This window comes from Mus caroli, unplaced genomic scaffold (assembly GCF_978045245.1).
Source record: "Mus caroli unplaced genomic scaffold, Mus_caroli_1 scaffold_17, whole genome shotgun sequence".
Classification (NCBI taxonomy): Eukaryota; Metazoa; Chordata; class Mammalia; order Rodentia; family Muridae; genus Mus; species Mus caroli.
In genome coordinates this window covers 30000774-30017657 of record NW_028227272.1, presented here as the reverse complement: position 1 = coordinate 30017657, position 16884 = coordinate 30000774, and the positions used below count along the sequence as shown (strand labels likewise).

The window sequence follows — 16884 nt, the reverse complement described above, 5'->3', positions numbered from 1 at the left end:
ACAGTCCATACATAACATTTAGAAAAGCAGAACAGGGGACACACATTTACACAACAGAAAAAAGAGAACACTGCAGAAAGCCAGACTTACAAAGCAGGTACAAATGTACAAACAGCCCAAGATAGAGTGCAGCTCAAGTGGAAGACAGGATTCATGGAGAACACCCTGGGAAGGACACTTAGGCAGCAGGAACACAGCATGGTTTGTCAATGTCTCTGACTGCAGGAGAGGGGACGGGAGGCCTAAATCTAAACAAGTTAAAAGTCATATTTAAAAAGAAATTGTGCCGGGTGGTGGTAGCGCACGCCTTTAATCCCAGCACTTGGGAGGAGGCAGAGGCAGGTGGATTTCTGAGTTTGAGGCCAGCCTGGACTACAGAGTGAGTTCCAGGACAGCCAGGGCTACACAGAGAAATCCTGTCTCAGAAAGAAAAAGAAAAAAGAAAAAAAGAAAAAAAGAAAAAAAGAAATTGTGTTTTAGCTGAGTCTGTTTGACCCTAGGACTGAGGAGGTAGAGCCAGATAGGTCTGTGAGTTCAAGGCCAAGCTTACATCTTAGTAACTGGCCCACAAGAGATGACTACCATTTGGGTAAGAAGGTGGAGTCTTAGTGTACAGGTTTGGTTACTCTGGTAAGAAAAAGGCAGATCTCAGCATAACACTTACTGGCTTTTCTCTTTTCATCAAATTTAATTAATTAACTACTTAATTAATAGAGATGGGGGGGGTCTTTCTATGTAGACCAGGCTAACCTGGAGCACCCAGAGATCCTTCTATCTCTGTCTCCCAAGTGCTCAGACTAAAGACATGCACCACCATGCCCAGCTAAAAATTAATTTTCTGTTTTTAGTTGAGAATGGTCTTGCTGTAGGGCTCAGGCTGGCCTCGGTGTGAGGGTTACAGGAGCACTCCACCACATTCTCTACTATTTCAAACATTACAAAATGAATTGTAGTAAAAATATAGCAAGTATTTGTTTTTAAGGCAGTTATTGGTCCTTGATGTAATTACTTTCTTATTTAATGCTGATTTTGATAAAGTCACAGCAATCTTTTGATTTGCTAAGAAGACTAGCAGTTCTGAATACCTCTGCAACTACAGAGTAGCTATATTTTCAATGAATCTACACTGGGCGGTAGTGGTGCACACCTTTGATCTCAGCTCTCAGGAGGCAGAGGCAGGCGGATACCTGAGTTCTAGGCCAGCCTGGTCTACAGAGAGAGTTCCAGGACAGCCAGGACTACATATAGAAACCCTTCCTCCAAAATACTAAAAAACAAACAAACAAAAACCCAAACAGTAACAACAAAAGGAGGAATCTTCGGTGTGCCCTGCATGAGACACGTTCCCCAGGGCCGTCCCTATGGTCTGCTCACCAGCACCCAGGCCTGCGCAAGAGCAAGTGTCATGTGCACAGTGGTCCAGACACCACTCAGAGGTGGCACTTCCACTTGCACATCAACTTTGCCGGTGGATGGTTCCTAGGAACCCACCACTGCCAGCCTAGACCACAAGGCAGCCTCTGAGGGTTTGGTTTTCTTGTTTGTTTTGGTTTTGTTTTTTTTTTTTTTTGGTCCTTTTAAAGACAAGGTCCTGCTGTGTAGCCTAGGCTTAACTCAAAGTAATCCGGTTTCAGCATCCTAAATGCTGGGATTATAGGTGTGTATTATCACACCTGGCTTTAAGTCTGACTCTGCGTGTGTATAAAAGGATCAAACTCTACAGAACTGGACAATAATCACAGATCCAGGATGTCTTATAAATAAACTAGCCCACATGCAGACACTCTGGGAGGCACTGCTGGATAGCACTACAGTCTGTCACTGCACAGTGTGAGCAGTGGACAGTAAAGGTCAGCTCTCTTCAGATGGAAGTAGATGAGGGGAAGCGGATGGTCAGTGGACTACAGCGGGGCACTGTGTGGCTGTCGCTCCTGAGCTGAGGGCCAGTGGACTACAGCAGGGTACTGCGTTGCTGTTGTCCTCCTGAGCTGAGGGCCAGTGGACAACAGTGGGGTACTGTGTTGCTGTTGTCCCCGAGCTGAGGGCCAGCTTTGTTCATGGAGTTTGGAGACAGCATCTGTGAGGATGCTGATTGCAGCAGTGTCGCTCCTGGCCTGAGTCCAGACACTATTTACTAAGCATTCTGAGAGCGGACTGCTGCTTCACTGGGACGCATGGCTCAGATACAACTGTACAGCCTACAACACACAAACTTCACCTATTAAAAATGGGTCACATATGTTAGAAATGATATGAATCCCAAATACCACATTCCAACAGGCCTCTAGCAGGGGATCTGTTTTCAGGAGCACACATGGTAATCATGGCCAGATGTCCTCAGATGCAGCCTCTGTCCAGCCGCTTAGTGTGCACTGTCTTAAATGGACACACTGGGCTCAGAAGAGCAGTCAGGGAAATCTCCAGTATTTTTAAACCAAAAATCCAGAGCAAACTAAAATTGGTATTTTAAGTGTCCCATGCCTCCTAAATGTCCAAACACTGTTAAAATTGAGGGTAGGTTAGGACTTCAGGGCAGGGACCTAAGTGACAAGGTACTCCAAACTAGAAATGCTACCAGTATTTCATGATGAGCAGCTGTTGAAAAGCTCAGATAGTCTTTACTTCAAAACTGAAGTTGTTTCACGGTATAAAAGGATGGCCAGAGTCCTCTAAGACTCAGGATTGCTTTAATAAAAACACTGTGATCTTTCCATATGAGAGACAAGGCTCGGGGCAAGAGGGGAGCCAGGGACTAGAGGGAAATGCTCCTCTTGGCTAGCTGTCGCTAGTGCTACGACCCGATGCACTGTCCTGTGGACACAGGCGAGACAATGCACTTGCAATTTCTCAAGTCAGGGTCTGAAACACACGTGTGTCAGCAGTTCTGCATGAGAGACAAACCTTCACCCAGTACAGGAAGGAGCTGGATGGCGCTGGCTGCATGGTCAGCTGTAGGTGAAGACCCGGTAATAAAGCACACAGAGAATTAACATTAAAGAACAGTAAAATGCCACAAAACCCAGAAGCTGGACAGACAGAGAGACAAAGCTGGATTCTTCCGCATGTGCCCCAAGAGAGAGCAGCGTTTCGACAGTTCTCTTAAGGCTGAGGTTTAGCTGAAGGATGTCGGAAGGAGAACAGAGATTGTCCTGTCCAAATGCGAGCAGGAAAGGAAAACAGAAAAACAAAGTCAGTGCAGCGGATCGCAGACAGAGCAGAGCTCAGAAACCCACCAGCCTCAGTCGGACACACACCCCGCAGCATCTCATCATAAACAAGACAACGCTGAAGAACAAGGCATGGGCTGGCTCTTCCCCGCACAGCTGAGTTCTGCTGAGCTGCAGAACGAGCTTGCTTACTGAAGGCTAGCCACAGCTCTGAGGAGACGACGGTGGGAGCTGGCTGTGTGTGAGCCTGACAGTGGGAGGGCCTTATCTCAATCCCACTGCTCCTCACCACTGAGGGAAGAGTGGGGACAGAGTGGGGATTCTCACTAGAGTGGGGAATTATGAACCCAGGCAACCCAGATGCTCAAAGATGGAGGCAAGCCTTGCAGTGAGGGAGGTTTACAATGGAGGAGTCAGGTGCACTGACTCTGACCATAGGATCCAGTCTGTCACCCCTACATGTAGTTCACTAGGCACACAACAGAATGGAGTGTCTAAAGTCACCATTAGTGGACTCAGTCTGGAAATATTGACATACATAATAATGCTAGGGTATAAGACAATGGACTCAAATACAGGTTTTTTAAAAATGTAAAACACTTAATAAAAGCATAATAATAAAAGTGAATCTCCATAAACTTCCCTATCCAGAGGCTTTCTGAGTTTTCTTAATTTTTAGTGATTCCTTCTCATTCTGAGGGTGTGCTGGGAACAGGCCCTAGAGAAACACTACTATTGCCACATCCCAGCCTGTTTTCCTTCATAACCTGACTCATTTTTGGGTATCATTTATCTTTTATTCTATTTTTGTTTGAAATAGGGTCTCATATCACCTGAATTGTGTCAAACTCACTATGTAGCTGAAATGACCTTCAACTCCGGATCCTGCCCCACTTTCCCGGTGCAGAGTACAGGCATGCCTCTCCACAGCGCACTCACTGTGCTCACACAACTCTGCAGTCACACTGAGAAGTGCAGGCCTTCATAGTTACCGTCTACCTGGGCCTGAGTCGGACACACTAAGGTACTAAGTTCTCTGTTTTATAGTCCAGTAAGGCTAGAAGGAGGTGAGACCAAGCAAGACAGAGAGCTAGCTTGAAGCTACCACTTTGTGAGTGCCTTATCCTTCACTCTGTCCAGAAAAATGACTAATTTTCGGCAGCAGTAGAGGCAAGACTAGAAGTCCTGGAAACTGTAGAGAAGTCGGTGGGAGGTAGAGGAAGGAGAAAGAAGTGGTCTGAGTGGATGTCCACTTCCTCCTTGTGGCAGAGGAAATAGAAGCGGGACTGCGGATACATAGAACCCAGCCTAGCCACCCTGGGGAAAGGTCGGTTTTAAAGTGTACCTTTTCTGTCTGTTTCTGCCTTTGAATAGCTCAGCTCAGGTGGAACGCTGCTGCCTGGGCTGTAATGAGCACTCCTCAGCCCGACTTGGAAAATGCCGATTTAAGTCCATAGTCTAAAGCTACTGTTTTTAGAGTTTGCTGACAATGGCAGAACATTCTGGAAGGGCTCCAGGCTACAGCCTTTACATCTGAGACAAGGTGGCTCTGCAGAGCCTGGCAGGCGGCTCTCATGTCTAGGAACGGGCCTGAGGAGGGCTCTCAGCAGGTGCCAGCAGGGGCAGAGGCAGCGGCCGCTGTTTCCTAGGCTCACCATTCACTGCGCCAGTGCATGCCATACTCTGGTTCAGTGCACATGGTGAGCTGACCTAAGACAGGGATACCTCTTTCACTGTGGAGGAAATACTGCCAACTCCTTAGAAAATAGTAAATGGTCTCAGTGCGTGTAAAATGGTTTTATAAGCTTTTATAAAACAGTGATATAAGAATGTCTGACTTTGTCCAAAAGAATAAAAAAAGTCATACCTGAGTTTAGAAAAGGGGAACTACAAGCCCATAACAGCAAACAGGAACAGAATGCTGTACCTGATAAGGCTAAGGAGCGGGTGTGGAATTCATGCTGGCTAATGTGGATGCAAGGCCAGACTGGCTTTCTTAGTCTGACATGTGTGAAGCCGAAAGTGAAGCGTGCTCTCCGGATGCACGCTGCTATGGCCTCCTGGCTCTTGGCCAGTTAGAACAGGCTGGTGAACTGGGTGAAAAGCATCACTGGGAAGCTACAGGGGTTAAACAGGGCTTAACTTGGAGACAACAGGTGCTTCTGGTGGGCCGGGAGCCAGCCCTGAGCTTCTGACAGAGGCCACCTGTGGTTTGCACTCTGCAGACCGACAAAGCTAAGGCTTGAGGACTGGAGATGGTGGCTCAGCGGCACATAAAACGTGTGCTCAGAAGAGCATCCAGGAGGCACAGCTACCACCTCCAGCAAGAACCTGCTACACAGCACAGCAAGCTGTTCATTCTTGACACTGGTGCTGAGCACAGTGCTGGGGTAGGAGGGACGCGTCCCAGAGTTCTAAGACTGACCTGAGCACACACAAGATCTCAGAGACCATTTCTTCTATCCTTGGAAACTCTGTGCACTCCTCAGAGTAAAGCAGCTTTAACTGCTCTTCAAAGGAGTCTCTGAAAGAGCAGTGTAAGCGTTTCTTTTCCTATCGACTCTATAACTAATGTTTCATTACAGGACTACGAAGGCAGGAAGCACAATAGAGCCGCCATTCTCAGCCTTCCTAATGCCGTGACCCTTTCATAGTTCCTCACGGTGTGGGGATCCTCCCAACCATCAAGTTACTTTCATTGCTACATCACAACTGTAATTTTTCTACTTGTATGAGCTGTAATATAAATCTCTGTGTTTTCTGATGGCCCCAGGTGGCCCCTGTGAAAGGGTCAGTCATCTCCCTGAGGGGTCAGGACCCACAGACTGAGAACCACTGCAACAGGGCCCCACGGAGGCACTGTCTCCTTAAAACATGCTTGTAAGTGGAGATGCGCTGACTTCCAAGAACTGCAGCCTAGCGGAAAAGCAGGTGGAAGCTGAACTAACCTCTAATTTAGTTAGGAGGACTAGCATTTGGACCACCTACCTGTACAGCTATACTACTTATGTATTTTACTTAAGTATCTGGGAAATTTGGGTGAAGTATACACAGAACTCTGCTATTTTTGTATGATTTTGTGAAGCCTAAAATTATTCAAATTTAATATATATGTTTAAATGTATTAAAAGTGTTAAAAAACTGAAGGCAAAAATGAATTCCCAATCTGAAAGGTACCTGTGTGGAAAAGATTGTCAAATACAGCTCTACTTCAGTCAAACAGCTAGTGGGATGCTTAAGGAAATAGAACAATTATTTTTCATTTATTAGTTATAATACAATTATGTAAATCAACACTTAGCAGTTTCCTTAAGACCCTTGGAAATGCGAGAAGCATGAAAGGATGTTGCTGGAGAGAACACTGACAGTCTTGTAATAACATGTCGTGTTAGTAGTGGGTCAGCAACTACTCCTGGTAAGAACAATTATACACACACACACACACACACACACACACACACACGTGCACACACACTCACACACACACACATACACGTTACCTGGGGTACACCGATTTTTCTGCAAGCATCCAGGAAGTTCTCCACATTCCGCCTGCACTTTGCCATCGTTAATTTAGGCTGCAGTGAGACAAGAAAGAAGGAAACTGTTATCAACAAAGGTCAAAAGGAACGCAGACTTCCAACTCCTCCTGTAATCTGCCTCACAGACCAACTGCTAGGCATCCGAGGGGCTCGGCAAAAGTTTTCTTAAAAGATCAAACACCGAGTGTCAATCTCAAGAGCCTGGGACCTGTTACAGCCACTCCATTCTTCCAGGAGCACGGCATCAGCCATGAGGACCAACGAGCCACTGTGGCTGCTTTCCAAGAAAATACTATTTGCAGAAATAGGAGCCCGCTGTGAGAGGAGTTGGCCACCTCCCAATGCCTGTGTTTGCTTTGGTTTAGTAAGATAAGTGATAAGAAGATAGTTTTTTTTTTTTCATTCTGAAAAAAGAAAATTGGAGAGGACATCATGAAAATGTACCGTCTAGTGGTTCATTGTTCAAGCATGGCCACAACTAACAGTTTAGTTTCTTTTGGTTTATTATTTTTAACCCTGACTGGCTTAGAACTGGGTAGACCAGGCTAGAACTGTGTAGACCAGACCAACTTAGAGAGGCCCCTGTCTCTGCCTCCTGAGTGCTGGGATTAAAGATGTGTGCTACTATACCTGGTTCTATTTTAAAATATCACTTTATTATTATTTTATACGTATGAGTGTTTTGTCTGCATGTATACCTGTATATATTGTACATGCAGTGCCTGTAGAATCCAGAGGTGTTGGGTCCTTGTGAACTGGAGTTATGGACGACAGCTGTGAGCTGGAGTTATGGACAGGTGTGAACTGGAGTTGTTATGGACGACAGCTGTGAGCTGCCATGTGGGTGCTCGGAATTGAACCCAGTTCTGCAGGAGCAGCCAGTGCTCTTAATAGCGGCTCTATATTTTGCATTTAACTCATTAGACATTTTGGAAATTAAGAAAGTCTTAACAATGGCTACAGAGCTACTTTACATGATGAAAAGTCGACACAAGAAATGTCCTTAATTACTAACTAGTGAGTTTACTTTTCTGTAAAGATCTGGAAACACTAGAGATAGAGGCACCTCATAATCTCTCAAAGTTTTGCTTCTCTCCTAGCTGGCTGTCATGGAACATAATGTTCTAAAATGATGTTCAGCTACCAGGTATGGAAGGCAGAGGTTTGCAGGGACTGTGACCTACAGAGTTTTTCAATTAGTAAGTACATGGACACTTGTAGCATCTCTAGAAACAAAAGACTTCACTTGTAAAATCTGAGTTTTCTGCAAACATGAAACATAATTCCTTATCATAAGAAGAAACAAAAGCAGGAAAGAGGGCACTGTAGCCTTGACCTGGCAAAGGGAGGCAGGGCAAGGCTTAGCTTTGCCACAGACAATGAAAAGGCAACCAGTGAGAGGGAATGACCATTTATCACCCAGTTCGGGTGGAACAACTTGCAAAGACAACAGGAACTCAGTGTACAGGGAGGGCCCTGGCCCTGGGCAGCTTCTCCCGCTGTCACAGACACCATGACCAAAAGCATGATGGGAAGGAAAGAAAGGGCTTACTTCATTTTACACTTTGGGGTCTATCATCAGGGAAGCCAGGCAGGAGAGCTCAAGGAGGGCAGGAACCTAAAAGCAGGACCGAAGTAGAGACTGAAGAAGAATTATGCTTACACTGGCTTGCTCTCCATTCATGGCTTGCTCAGCTTGCCTTTTTTTTTTTTTTAAATAAATAAAACCCAGGACCACCAGTGTCCCCAATAGGCTGGGCCCTTCTATCAGTCATTAATAAAGAAAAGGGAGCACAGACTTCTCTACAGGCCAATCTGGTAGAGGTGTTTTTTCAATTGAGGTTTCTCTTCCCACATGACACTTACTGTCTTGTGTCAAGTTGACAGAATAACAATTCTGTGCAGCTCCTGTCCTTGCTAATGCCAGATTCTTTTTTTTTTTTTTTTAAGATTTATTTATTATATATGTAAGTACACTGTAGCTGTCTTCAGACACTCCAGAAGAGGGCATCAGATCTCATTACAGAAGGTTGTGAGCTACCATGTGGTTGCTGGGAATTGAACTCAGGACCTTCAGAAGAGCAGTCAGTGCTCTTAACCACTGAGCCATCTCTCCAGCCCCTAATGCCAGATTCTTAACTTTAGTCAAAAGGCAGGGAAAGATGAAACATAAACTGTACAGTCATGATCTCCTGAGATGGTACAGAATAGCCTGGGCTTCTCTACCTGCTAGTCACAATGGGCTCTAAGGCTGCCCCTGATTATGCCAGGAGGTGCACATAGACACAGGGAACCGTGGCCTCTTTAGCTCCAGAGAAAGGTAAGCGGGACTGAGAGGCAAAGGGGAAAGCTCTAGGAGGAGCTACTGGGCAAAGGGACCCAAATAAAGAGTATGTAGGGTTAGATATGCCAGGAACCCCAGAATGTGGTATGGCAGGAGACAGAGTTCAAGGCCAAAACAAAACAACAACAACACCCAATCCAACAAAAAACCTCCCAAATCCAACACGACAAATTGCTTCACTTTGGCATATCTGTCCGTTCATCTCTCCACAAGCCTCACAAGGTTGGAAACACAAGCGAGAATCATGCACATTCCTTCCAGCGGAGTGGCTAAGACTGGTCAGGTCCCTGGTCTGAGTTTAGTAGAGAGGGTTGAGCAGGAGAAGCAACCGTGAGCACTGTGTTTTACAAAAGAGGGAAACCAGTTTTTGAAATATTGATGTTTATCATGGGCAGACTGACAAACCAGGCTATGGGAAGGAAGACAAATGCCTGTTTCTATGTAAAAGCAAGGGTTAAACGTTAAGGTTAATGCTGCTAATTAACAGCTAGTTCAAATGCAAGTTACTATGGTTCATATGAAGATGGAGACTGAGGGCAGGAGACCTAGGGGGAAGGGAGAGAGGGGAGAGAGGGGAGAGAGAAGAGAGACTCGCTTAGTACACATAGCTATCACATGAAAACCAGCAGAAGCAACTTGAAACATACAAGTGTGGGGTAGAACGGGAGATTTCCCGAGATATTCCCCACAGGACACATTTCTAATTGATGAGGGAAGAGGAGAGACTGTCTCCCCAGTCCCCCCTCTCCCTCAGCATTTACTACATTCCAGGAATGCAGGCCAGTGTTTCACAACTGGGATACAACCTCCTGTTATATGCTGATACAACTTGTGTATCCATTCTTCAGTTTATTTAGTTCATATAAGCCCACACACCCCACACGTCCCACCTCTTGTGGGAACATCAATAGAAGGGCTCCTTCATCAGCAGGACACAGGCCGTAGTCTCTCATCGCTCACTCCTCCATCTTAAGTAGCAAAGCTTACAGGAATCCACTATCGCCAAAAGTTTTCCCAGAATTTCAAATGGCATGATATATGATTTTTGGCAGAAAAGTCTAGTCTCTTTTATTTCTATAATATAGTGTCTACACTGAATTTGAAAAGATCAAGAGATAAAAAAATTGAATATTTAAAATTATTCAAACTTTTTTTTTTTTTTTTTTTGTGCAAAAAGTCTACAGCATCCGGTATTCCCAGGCGGTCTCCCATCCAAGTACTAACCAGGCCTGACCCTGCTTAGCTTCCGAGATCAGACGAGATTGGGCGCGTTCAGGGTGATATGGCTGTAGACCAAACTTTTTTTCAGGCAGTGAAAACTTTATTATTTTTAAGGCAGGGTGTCACATAGCACAGGCTGACTTCAAATTTGATATATATATATCCATCCTAGGATGCCCTTGAGTTCCTGATCTTCCTGCTTTGAACTCTTAAGTGCTTGGATTATAGGTGTGACCTAGCATGACCAGCTTAAAGATATACATGTGTGTGCATACATACATACATCTATATATATTTTACTACTATCATGTGTATTCACATGGCATGGGGGCGTGGGGGTATATGTGCTGTGGCACTCTGTGGAGTTGGTTCGTCCCTTCCCCTGTGTGTGGGTTCCAGGGATCAACCTTGTATGGCAAACTCTACCTGTTGCACCTTCTCACCCGCCCAACACTTTATATTTGTTTGCTGTGTCTTTTTATGTTTGTTTGTTTTTGAGACAAGGTCTCGCTATGCAGCCTTGGCTGGTCCAAGCTGACCCACTGGTCTTGAACTCATAGATTTACCTGCCTTTGACTCACAAGTGCTAGAATTAAAGGTGTTAACTGTAAAAACAACTTGTATTCTCCTGCTCTGCTGACCTAGGCCTAGTCCTGGAAGCTTCTAGCCTTCATACAATCTAATCCAGGCCTAGAAAGTTTTCAGCTTGAGACTTGCTGCTGAATAAACTCACTCCTTAGTTCTTTCTGAGCTTTGGCTGCCTGGTTCAACTCAGTTCTTCTGGCTTCTCTCAGCAGCTCCTGAATTGCTCTTCTTGGCTTCAACTAACTCAGGCAATATGCTCTACTCTTCTGGCTCCTTCTCATTCTCTGGCTCCTTCTGTCTTCACCTGAGTCTAGTTTGGTCTCTCTCTGCAACTTCCATATAACTGTCTTCTCCTTTTCTTCTCTTTCTCTGCACTGTTCTCTGTTAGGTAGCTTCCGTTTTCACTCTCTGAGTGTTGGGCATATCCAATCCTGTCAAATCTTTCTCTGATTCATTTCTTATCTGCCACTCAATTAGTCACCACTCTCAAACATGGGTGCTTCCCTCTACAAACTAACTTTACCTTCATTGTTTAGGATTAAAGATATATGCTAAGGCTGAGCTACACCACAACAAGAAACAGTTTTTCAGTAGATAACACAGTCTTGGAGTTCACAGTGTGATCACACCACTATTGGCTCAAAAATTTTATTTTTTAAAATTTGCTTTCATTAAAAAATTTATTTAGAAGTATGGGGCTGGAATGATGGGTTTGGTTCATAGCACCCATAAGCTGGCTCACAGCCACCTCTAACTTCAGTTCCAGGGAATCCAATGCTCTCTTTTGGCTTCCATGGGTTCCTGTGATGCACATAAAATCATTCATGTGCGCGCACATGCTTGCCCACACACAATTTAAAAACCTTTTTCTTAAAATATAAGGAAACCCTTTTAAATCATCCCTAAAGCCTCAATAAGCATGTATAATAGAGCAAACTCATTTTGAGATGACTATTAAGGAAGGGCTGCAGAGATGGCTCAGAGGATAACAGTGGATGCTGCTCTTGCAGAGGACCACAGTTCAGTTCCCAGCACCAACATAGCTCACTACCTGTAAGTCCAGCTCCAGGGGATCTGACACCCTCTTCTAGACTCAGTCAGGACAGAACTCATATGTACAGATCCACATTCAAATGTACACATATACATAATTTTAAAAATCCTAGAAAAAGGAAGAACAATAATGTTTATAGGGCCTGCTCCCACTTCTGAGAGGTAGTGAATTCCCCAGTTAGTAAGGCTGAGTAGCTATCTTAGCATAGCTTAATTCCTCCACTGAGAAGCAAGGAAGAAAATCCTAGGTAGTCCAACGATGGAAGAACTGTTCCTAACCCTCCTGGTGGGGCTGCCTGACTTCCTACTTTAAATGATGATGGATTTCTTTCCTATGGGCCTTGTGTTCTAACCCTTACTAGCATTATACCACTGTTTTGTTTTCTTTAGTTTTTGGATTTATTTATTTTATGTGTTTGCTTTGCTTGCTTGTATACCACTTGTGTGCCTGGTACCCACAGAAGTTAGAAGAAGGCATCAGGTCCCCAGGAACTGGAATTACAGATGTTTGTGAGCCATCATGTAGGTACTGGGAACCCTGCCCAGCTCTTCCTCAAGAGCCAAGTGTTTAACCTCTTGAGCCCTTCTCCAGCCACTAGTCCACTGTTTTGTAAAGTTGAATCTAAACTTTCTTCAAAATACATGATATTGGAATAAAACCTGATATTTAAAATGTCTGGTTCATAAGTGACTGGACTTTCAAGGAAAATGCCTCTTAGTGGTACATTTCCTGATTCCATAAATGAACTCAAAGACATCTGACAGGATTCTGCCAACAGAACAGCCAGACTATAGACATAAGTCATAAGCCTGGCTCCAGCCTAGAGCCAGGGGTCAGGTCAGCAAATTGTTATCCATAAATGGATAGAAAAGTACAAAGAGCCCTTTCTGCACGGTTAGTCTCCACCACATCCAACTGTAAACAGGCTGTGAGGCTTGGTGGTAAGATTCTTTATTGGCTGAGCCATCTTGTTGGCCCTTCCTAGTGAAGTTCTAACAGTGTGCATTGCATTGCTATGTCTACTGAATGATCAACAAACATTTTCAAAAGTTGCCCACTATTTACACTAGTACAAACCTCTAACTGCTTGACTTGTTTTAAGGCCTCTAAAACATGGCCTGGGATTTACTCACCCTGAGTGTCATCTATGCTCAACAGCTGAACAATTCCTTAAGTTGCTAACTGGCCAATTCCTGCCCATATTTTGTAACTGAATTAGTACAACTTCTTCTCTAGAAGGCTGCTTTGAATTCTCTACGTAGTTAATTGGTTCCCTTTGGTATTTCCATAGCACACTTCATATATATGTCCTACAATATTCCATACATGCTGTAGCTTATTGTTCATGTGTCTGCTTTTTCTCTAGTCAAAGTGACAAGAGGCAGGCGGGGACTGGGCCCTTGGTATCTGCTTTGCTAGCTTCCAGCACAATGACTCCACTGAGCTGAAACGCATCTAATGAATAATAGCCAATGCTGCCCGGGACTACAACTTACCACGGCTGGGGATGGGACATGAATGCTTGGGACAGATCGAGGCCGAACATGATTGGCCAAGTGGCAAAGTACAACGCCGTCAGTTAGAGCTGCTCCAAGGTCACAGGGCAAAGAGACTTTCAACCGGTACTCAATGTGCTGCAAGGACAGGAGATGCCATGCATTAATGGAAGAGTGGTTATCATATAGGATATAAAGATGGCCAGAAACCCAGACAGAAAGCTGGGCATGATGACATTTGTCTGTAATGCCAGCCTTTAGGATGCAGGAGGATTACACATGCCTGCAATCTCAACACTCAGGGCGCTTGCGCAGTAGAAGAATCACAGCAAGGCTGAGGCCAGTCTGGGTGCAGTGAGCTCCAGGCTGGGCAGGGCTATAAAGACCTTGTCTCAAAACCAAACCAAACCAAACCAAACTCCAGAAAAGGAAAGAAGTTAAGATGCTACAGTCTCCATTCTCCTCCTGACCCAGAAAAGGAAAGAAGTTAAGGTGCTACAGTCTCCATTCTCCTCCTGACCCAGAAAAGGAAAGAAGTTAAGGTGCTACAGTCTCCATTCTCCTCCTGACCCAGAAAAGGAAAGAAGTTAAGGTGCTACAGTCTCCATTCTCCTCCTGACCCAGGTCAGTAACTTACAGAGTCAGGAGGTATGCATCAGAGCCAGGTCACAATGGCACAAGAGCACAAGAGGAATGACTATACAGTTATGATTTAGGAAACCACTAAGTCTTGCTATGGTGGTGTGTGCCTGTAATACCAGACTAGAGAGGCACAGGGAGAAAGACAGTTCAAGGTCAGCCTGAGTTACATAGGGAGAACTTGTCTTAACAAACAAAAACATGAACTCCAACTGGATTCTTGTTCAATTCCAAAATAAAGTAGGCAATCCCTCAACATGCAAATGGCTTGAGCATGTGTGCATGCCCGTAAGTGAAAGTGTGGTCTTAAACTGGTGACCCTGTTACCTCAGGCAGCCAGTAGTTACACTGGTGGACCAGCATGCCTGGCACAGACACATTGTACTACTCTTCTGAGAGTGCCTTTTAACACAATGAAAAACAGAAATGGAAACAAAGGTTAGAATGTGACCTTTTAGAATTATTCATCTGATTTTCTCAATACAAAGTTGAAAGGTGTTTCCTCAGTAGTGAAATTTCTTTTGCACTTGTATAGTGCAGCATATAGGGGACGTGACTGACTTTATGGCAATGGTGGCCAAGTGGGCATGTGACCAAAGGGATATGGACTATAGCAACGGCACCGCAATGCACCCACTTTTCGTAGCTGATCTATTAATTTCAGCTCTTCTTCTCTCTGTCGTGTTATGGCATCTGTAGGATCAGTTGCAGGCGCAGATGACAGGAGAAGCGGGGACGCACGACCTAGAAAACATGAGACAGAGAGGTCAACCGCCAGAGCTAGGAAATACCTTTGTCTGGCAAGTTTCCTGCCAATACAGCATTTCCTACTTTTGCTGATCTTGTAGACAGAAGACCCAGGTTTGGCACCTTTAATCCCAGCACTCAGGAGGCAGAGGCAGACTGATCTCTGAGTTGGAGGCCAGCTTGGTCTACACTGAGTTTTAGGACAGCCAGGGCTACACAGAGAAACCAAAAAGACCCACATGGTGGCTCACAAACATCTGTAACTCCAGTTCCAGGGTTCCAATGCCTTATACTGACCTCCTCGGCATACGGTAGGTAGACATACACACATGCATGCAAAACACCCGTACACATAAAGTAAAATCATAAAGGTTTCCTTTTTAAAAAGTATCATCATATAACAGGTCTAGTGAGTAAATTGAAAGGGGTAATGGGCTGGACAGGAACTAAAGGACCAGTTGAAATTTTCAAATATAAAATTATAATGGCAAAGCAGTATTAACATTTTAGTTTGAATTATATCCATTTACAAATAATTTTATTGACAAATACCACATACATGGTAAATGACAGAGTTCTAAATACAGGCCAATAAATGATCTCACAAAATGAAATGGCTCAGTGCTGTAAGCCAATTTTTTAACCTCAAAGCCTCGCCTCTTGCAAATTCTCTGCCCATGGAACCCAAAGGGCACCCGGTAGCTTTACTTTAAATACCACAGATCTATTTTGTCCATTTTTGAGACATTTCTATAAATTAAACAATATTATATGTATTCTTTGTGTGTGGCTTCTTTTGATCAACATTACAGATGTATCAGTACTGTACATTCCTGATAGCCAGTATTTAGTATGTAGAGTTTTCATTACTTGCAGGACATTCACTATACAGATATCATCCTTTCTACTTGTGAACATTAAATCTGGCACATTATAAAAACTGTTGCTATGAATTTTTTTGTACCTATCTTTTGTCTAACATACATGCATATTTCTCACAGTGCAATTGCTGGTAACAGGTATACAAAAGTTCAATAGTTTATCGATACAGAGAGATCTGAGAAAGGATTCATAATGAGAGAAGAATGTTCTCTAAGAGAACTTTACTTGTATAATCAGCTTTTGATTTTGGCTTTTAGACAGGATCTTGAAATGTAGCTTGGGGTAGCCTTAAAAATCAATTCTGCCTCAGCCTCCTAAATGTAGAGATTATAGGTATGTATCATCATGCATAGTTGAAACATTATAAAATGTTTTATATAGTACTAAGAAAGTTTTTAATCCAAACAAAAAGCCTGGTTTAATGTTAGCAAGGTCACAGACACCTGCAGAGTTAGTATTTTTACCAAGATGGTAGCTAGGTGTGCAGCTGAAAGCACGTGAGCGTTCACGGCACTGTACAAAGCCACCCCCACCCTACCACGCCTCTAACGTTGCCATCACTCACCTTTATTAGCTTCTGCCCTGACAGCAGCTCGGAAAAGGAAGCTTTCAGGGCGCTGGGGTTGATTTCTCTGGGTAGCAGCAGGAAAGGAATACGCAGGGGAATGACGGACTACACCAGCATGGAAAAGCAAGAGGATGTAAGGAGATGGAGCAAATCAAAGAGGATGTAGACAAATGTCACAGAAAATCAAATCAAACATGGCAATGGTGTAAAAGATGATGAGTCTACTCGTTAATGAAAAGCGTATGTAAACAGTAAAGCTGCTTGTTTAGTTTTAAAATTGTTATTTTTAGTATATCAATAAATGCATACTGAAAGCTAATATACTGAACTTAGTCTTTTGCGAACCTATATACTTGCTAATTCTTACTCGTGTTTTCTTATCAAATGGCCAACTTGTAAAACCAGAAATTCTGGTGTTGAGGGGCTGGGGTATAGCTCAGTTGGGAGAGTGCTTGGCTAGCATTCGTCAAGTCCTGGTTAGGTCAGTTTGTTCCACGGCACTACTGAAACCAGGCACGGTAGGACAGCCTACGCTCTGGAGCTGGAGCCAGAATCGGGAACTTCACAGTATTTCTTATCTTTATTCCCAGTTACAGGCCAGCCTGGGCCACTGAGACTTTCATCTCTGTTTCTGTCTCT

General features: G+C 44.1%; 1 protein-coding gene and 1 pseudogene across 9 annotated transcripts in view; both read right to left on the bottom strand.

The window, feature by feature from the left end:
• Lrch3 (leucine rich repeats and calponin homology domain containing 3) overlaps positions 1-16884 on the bottom strand; it is a 108875-nt gene that overhangs the window by 3697 nt on the left and 88294 nt on the right. For 3 of the 9 annotated variants that reach the window (XR_015045695.1, XR_015045696.1, XR_015045699.1), the window contains 5 exons: positions 16243-16350; positions 14686-14792; positions 13410-13547; positions 6668-6745; positions 91-3149 (listed from right to left, as the gene is read on the bottom strand). Coding sequence is in view for 4 of the 9 variants with exons in the window: in XM_085832185.1 (XP_085688311.1) it covers positions 6668-6745; positions 13410-13547; positions 14686-14792; positions 16243-16350 (431 nt within the window). In the remaining 5 variants the exon portion in view is untranslated. The remainder of the gene's footprint in view (positions 1-90; positions 3150-6667; positions 6746-13409; positions 13548-14685; positions 14793-16242; positions 16351-16884) is intronic. The other 6 variants (XR_015045697.1, XR_015045698.1, XM_085832185.1 and 3 more) reach the window with 3 other exon arrangements.
• LOC115029663 (5S ribosomal RNA) lies at positions 10229-10347 on the bottom strand (annotated as a pseudogene).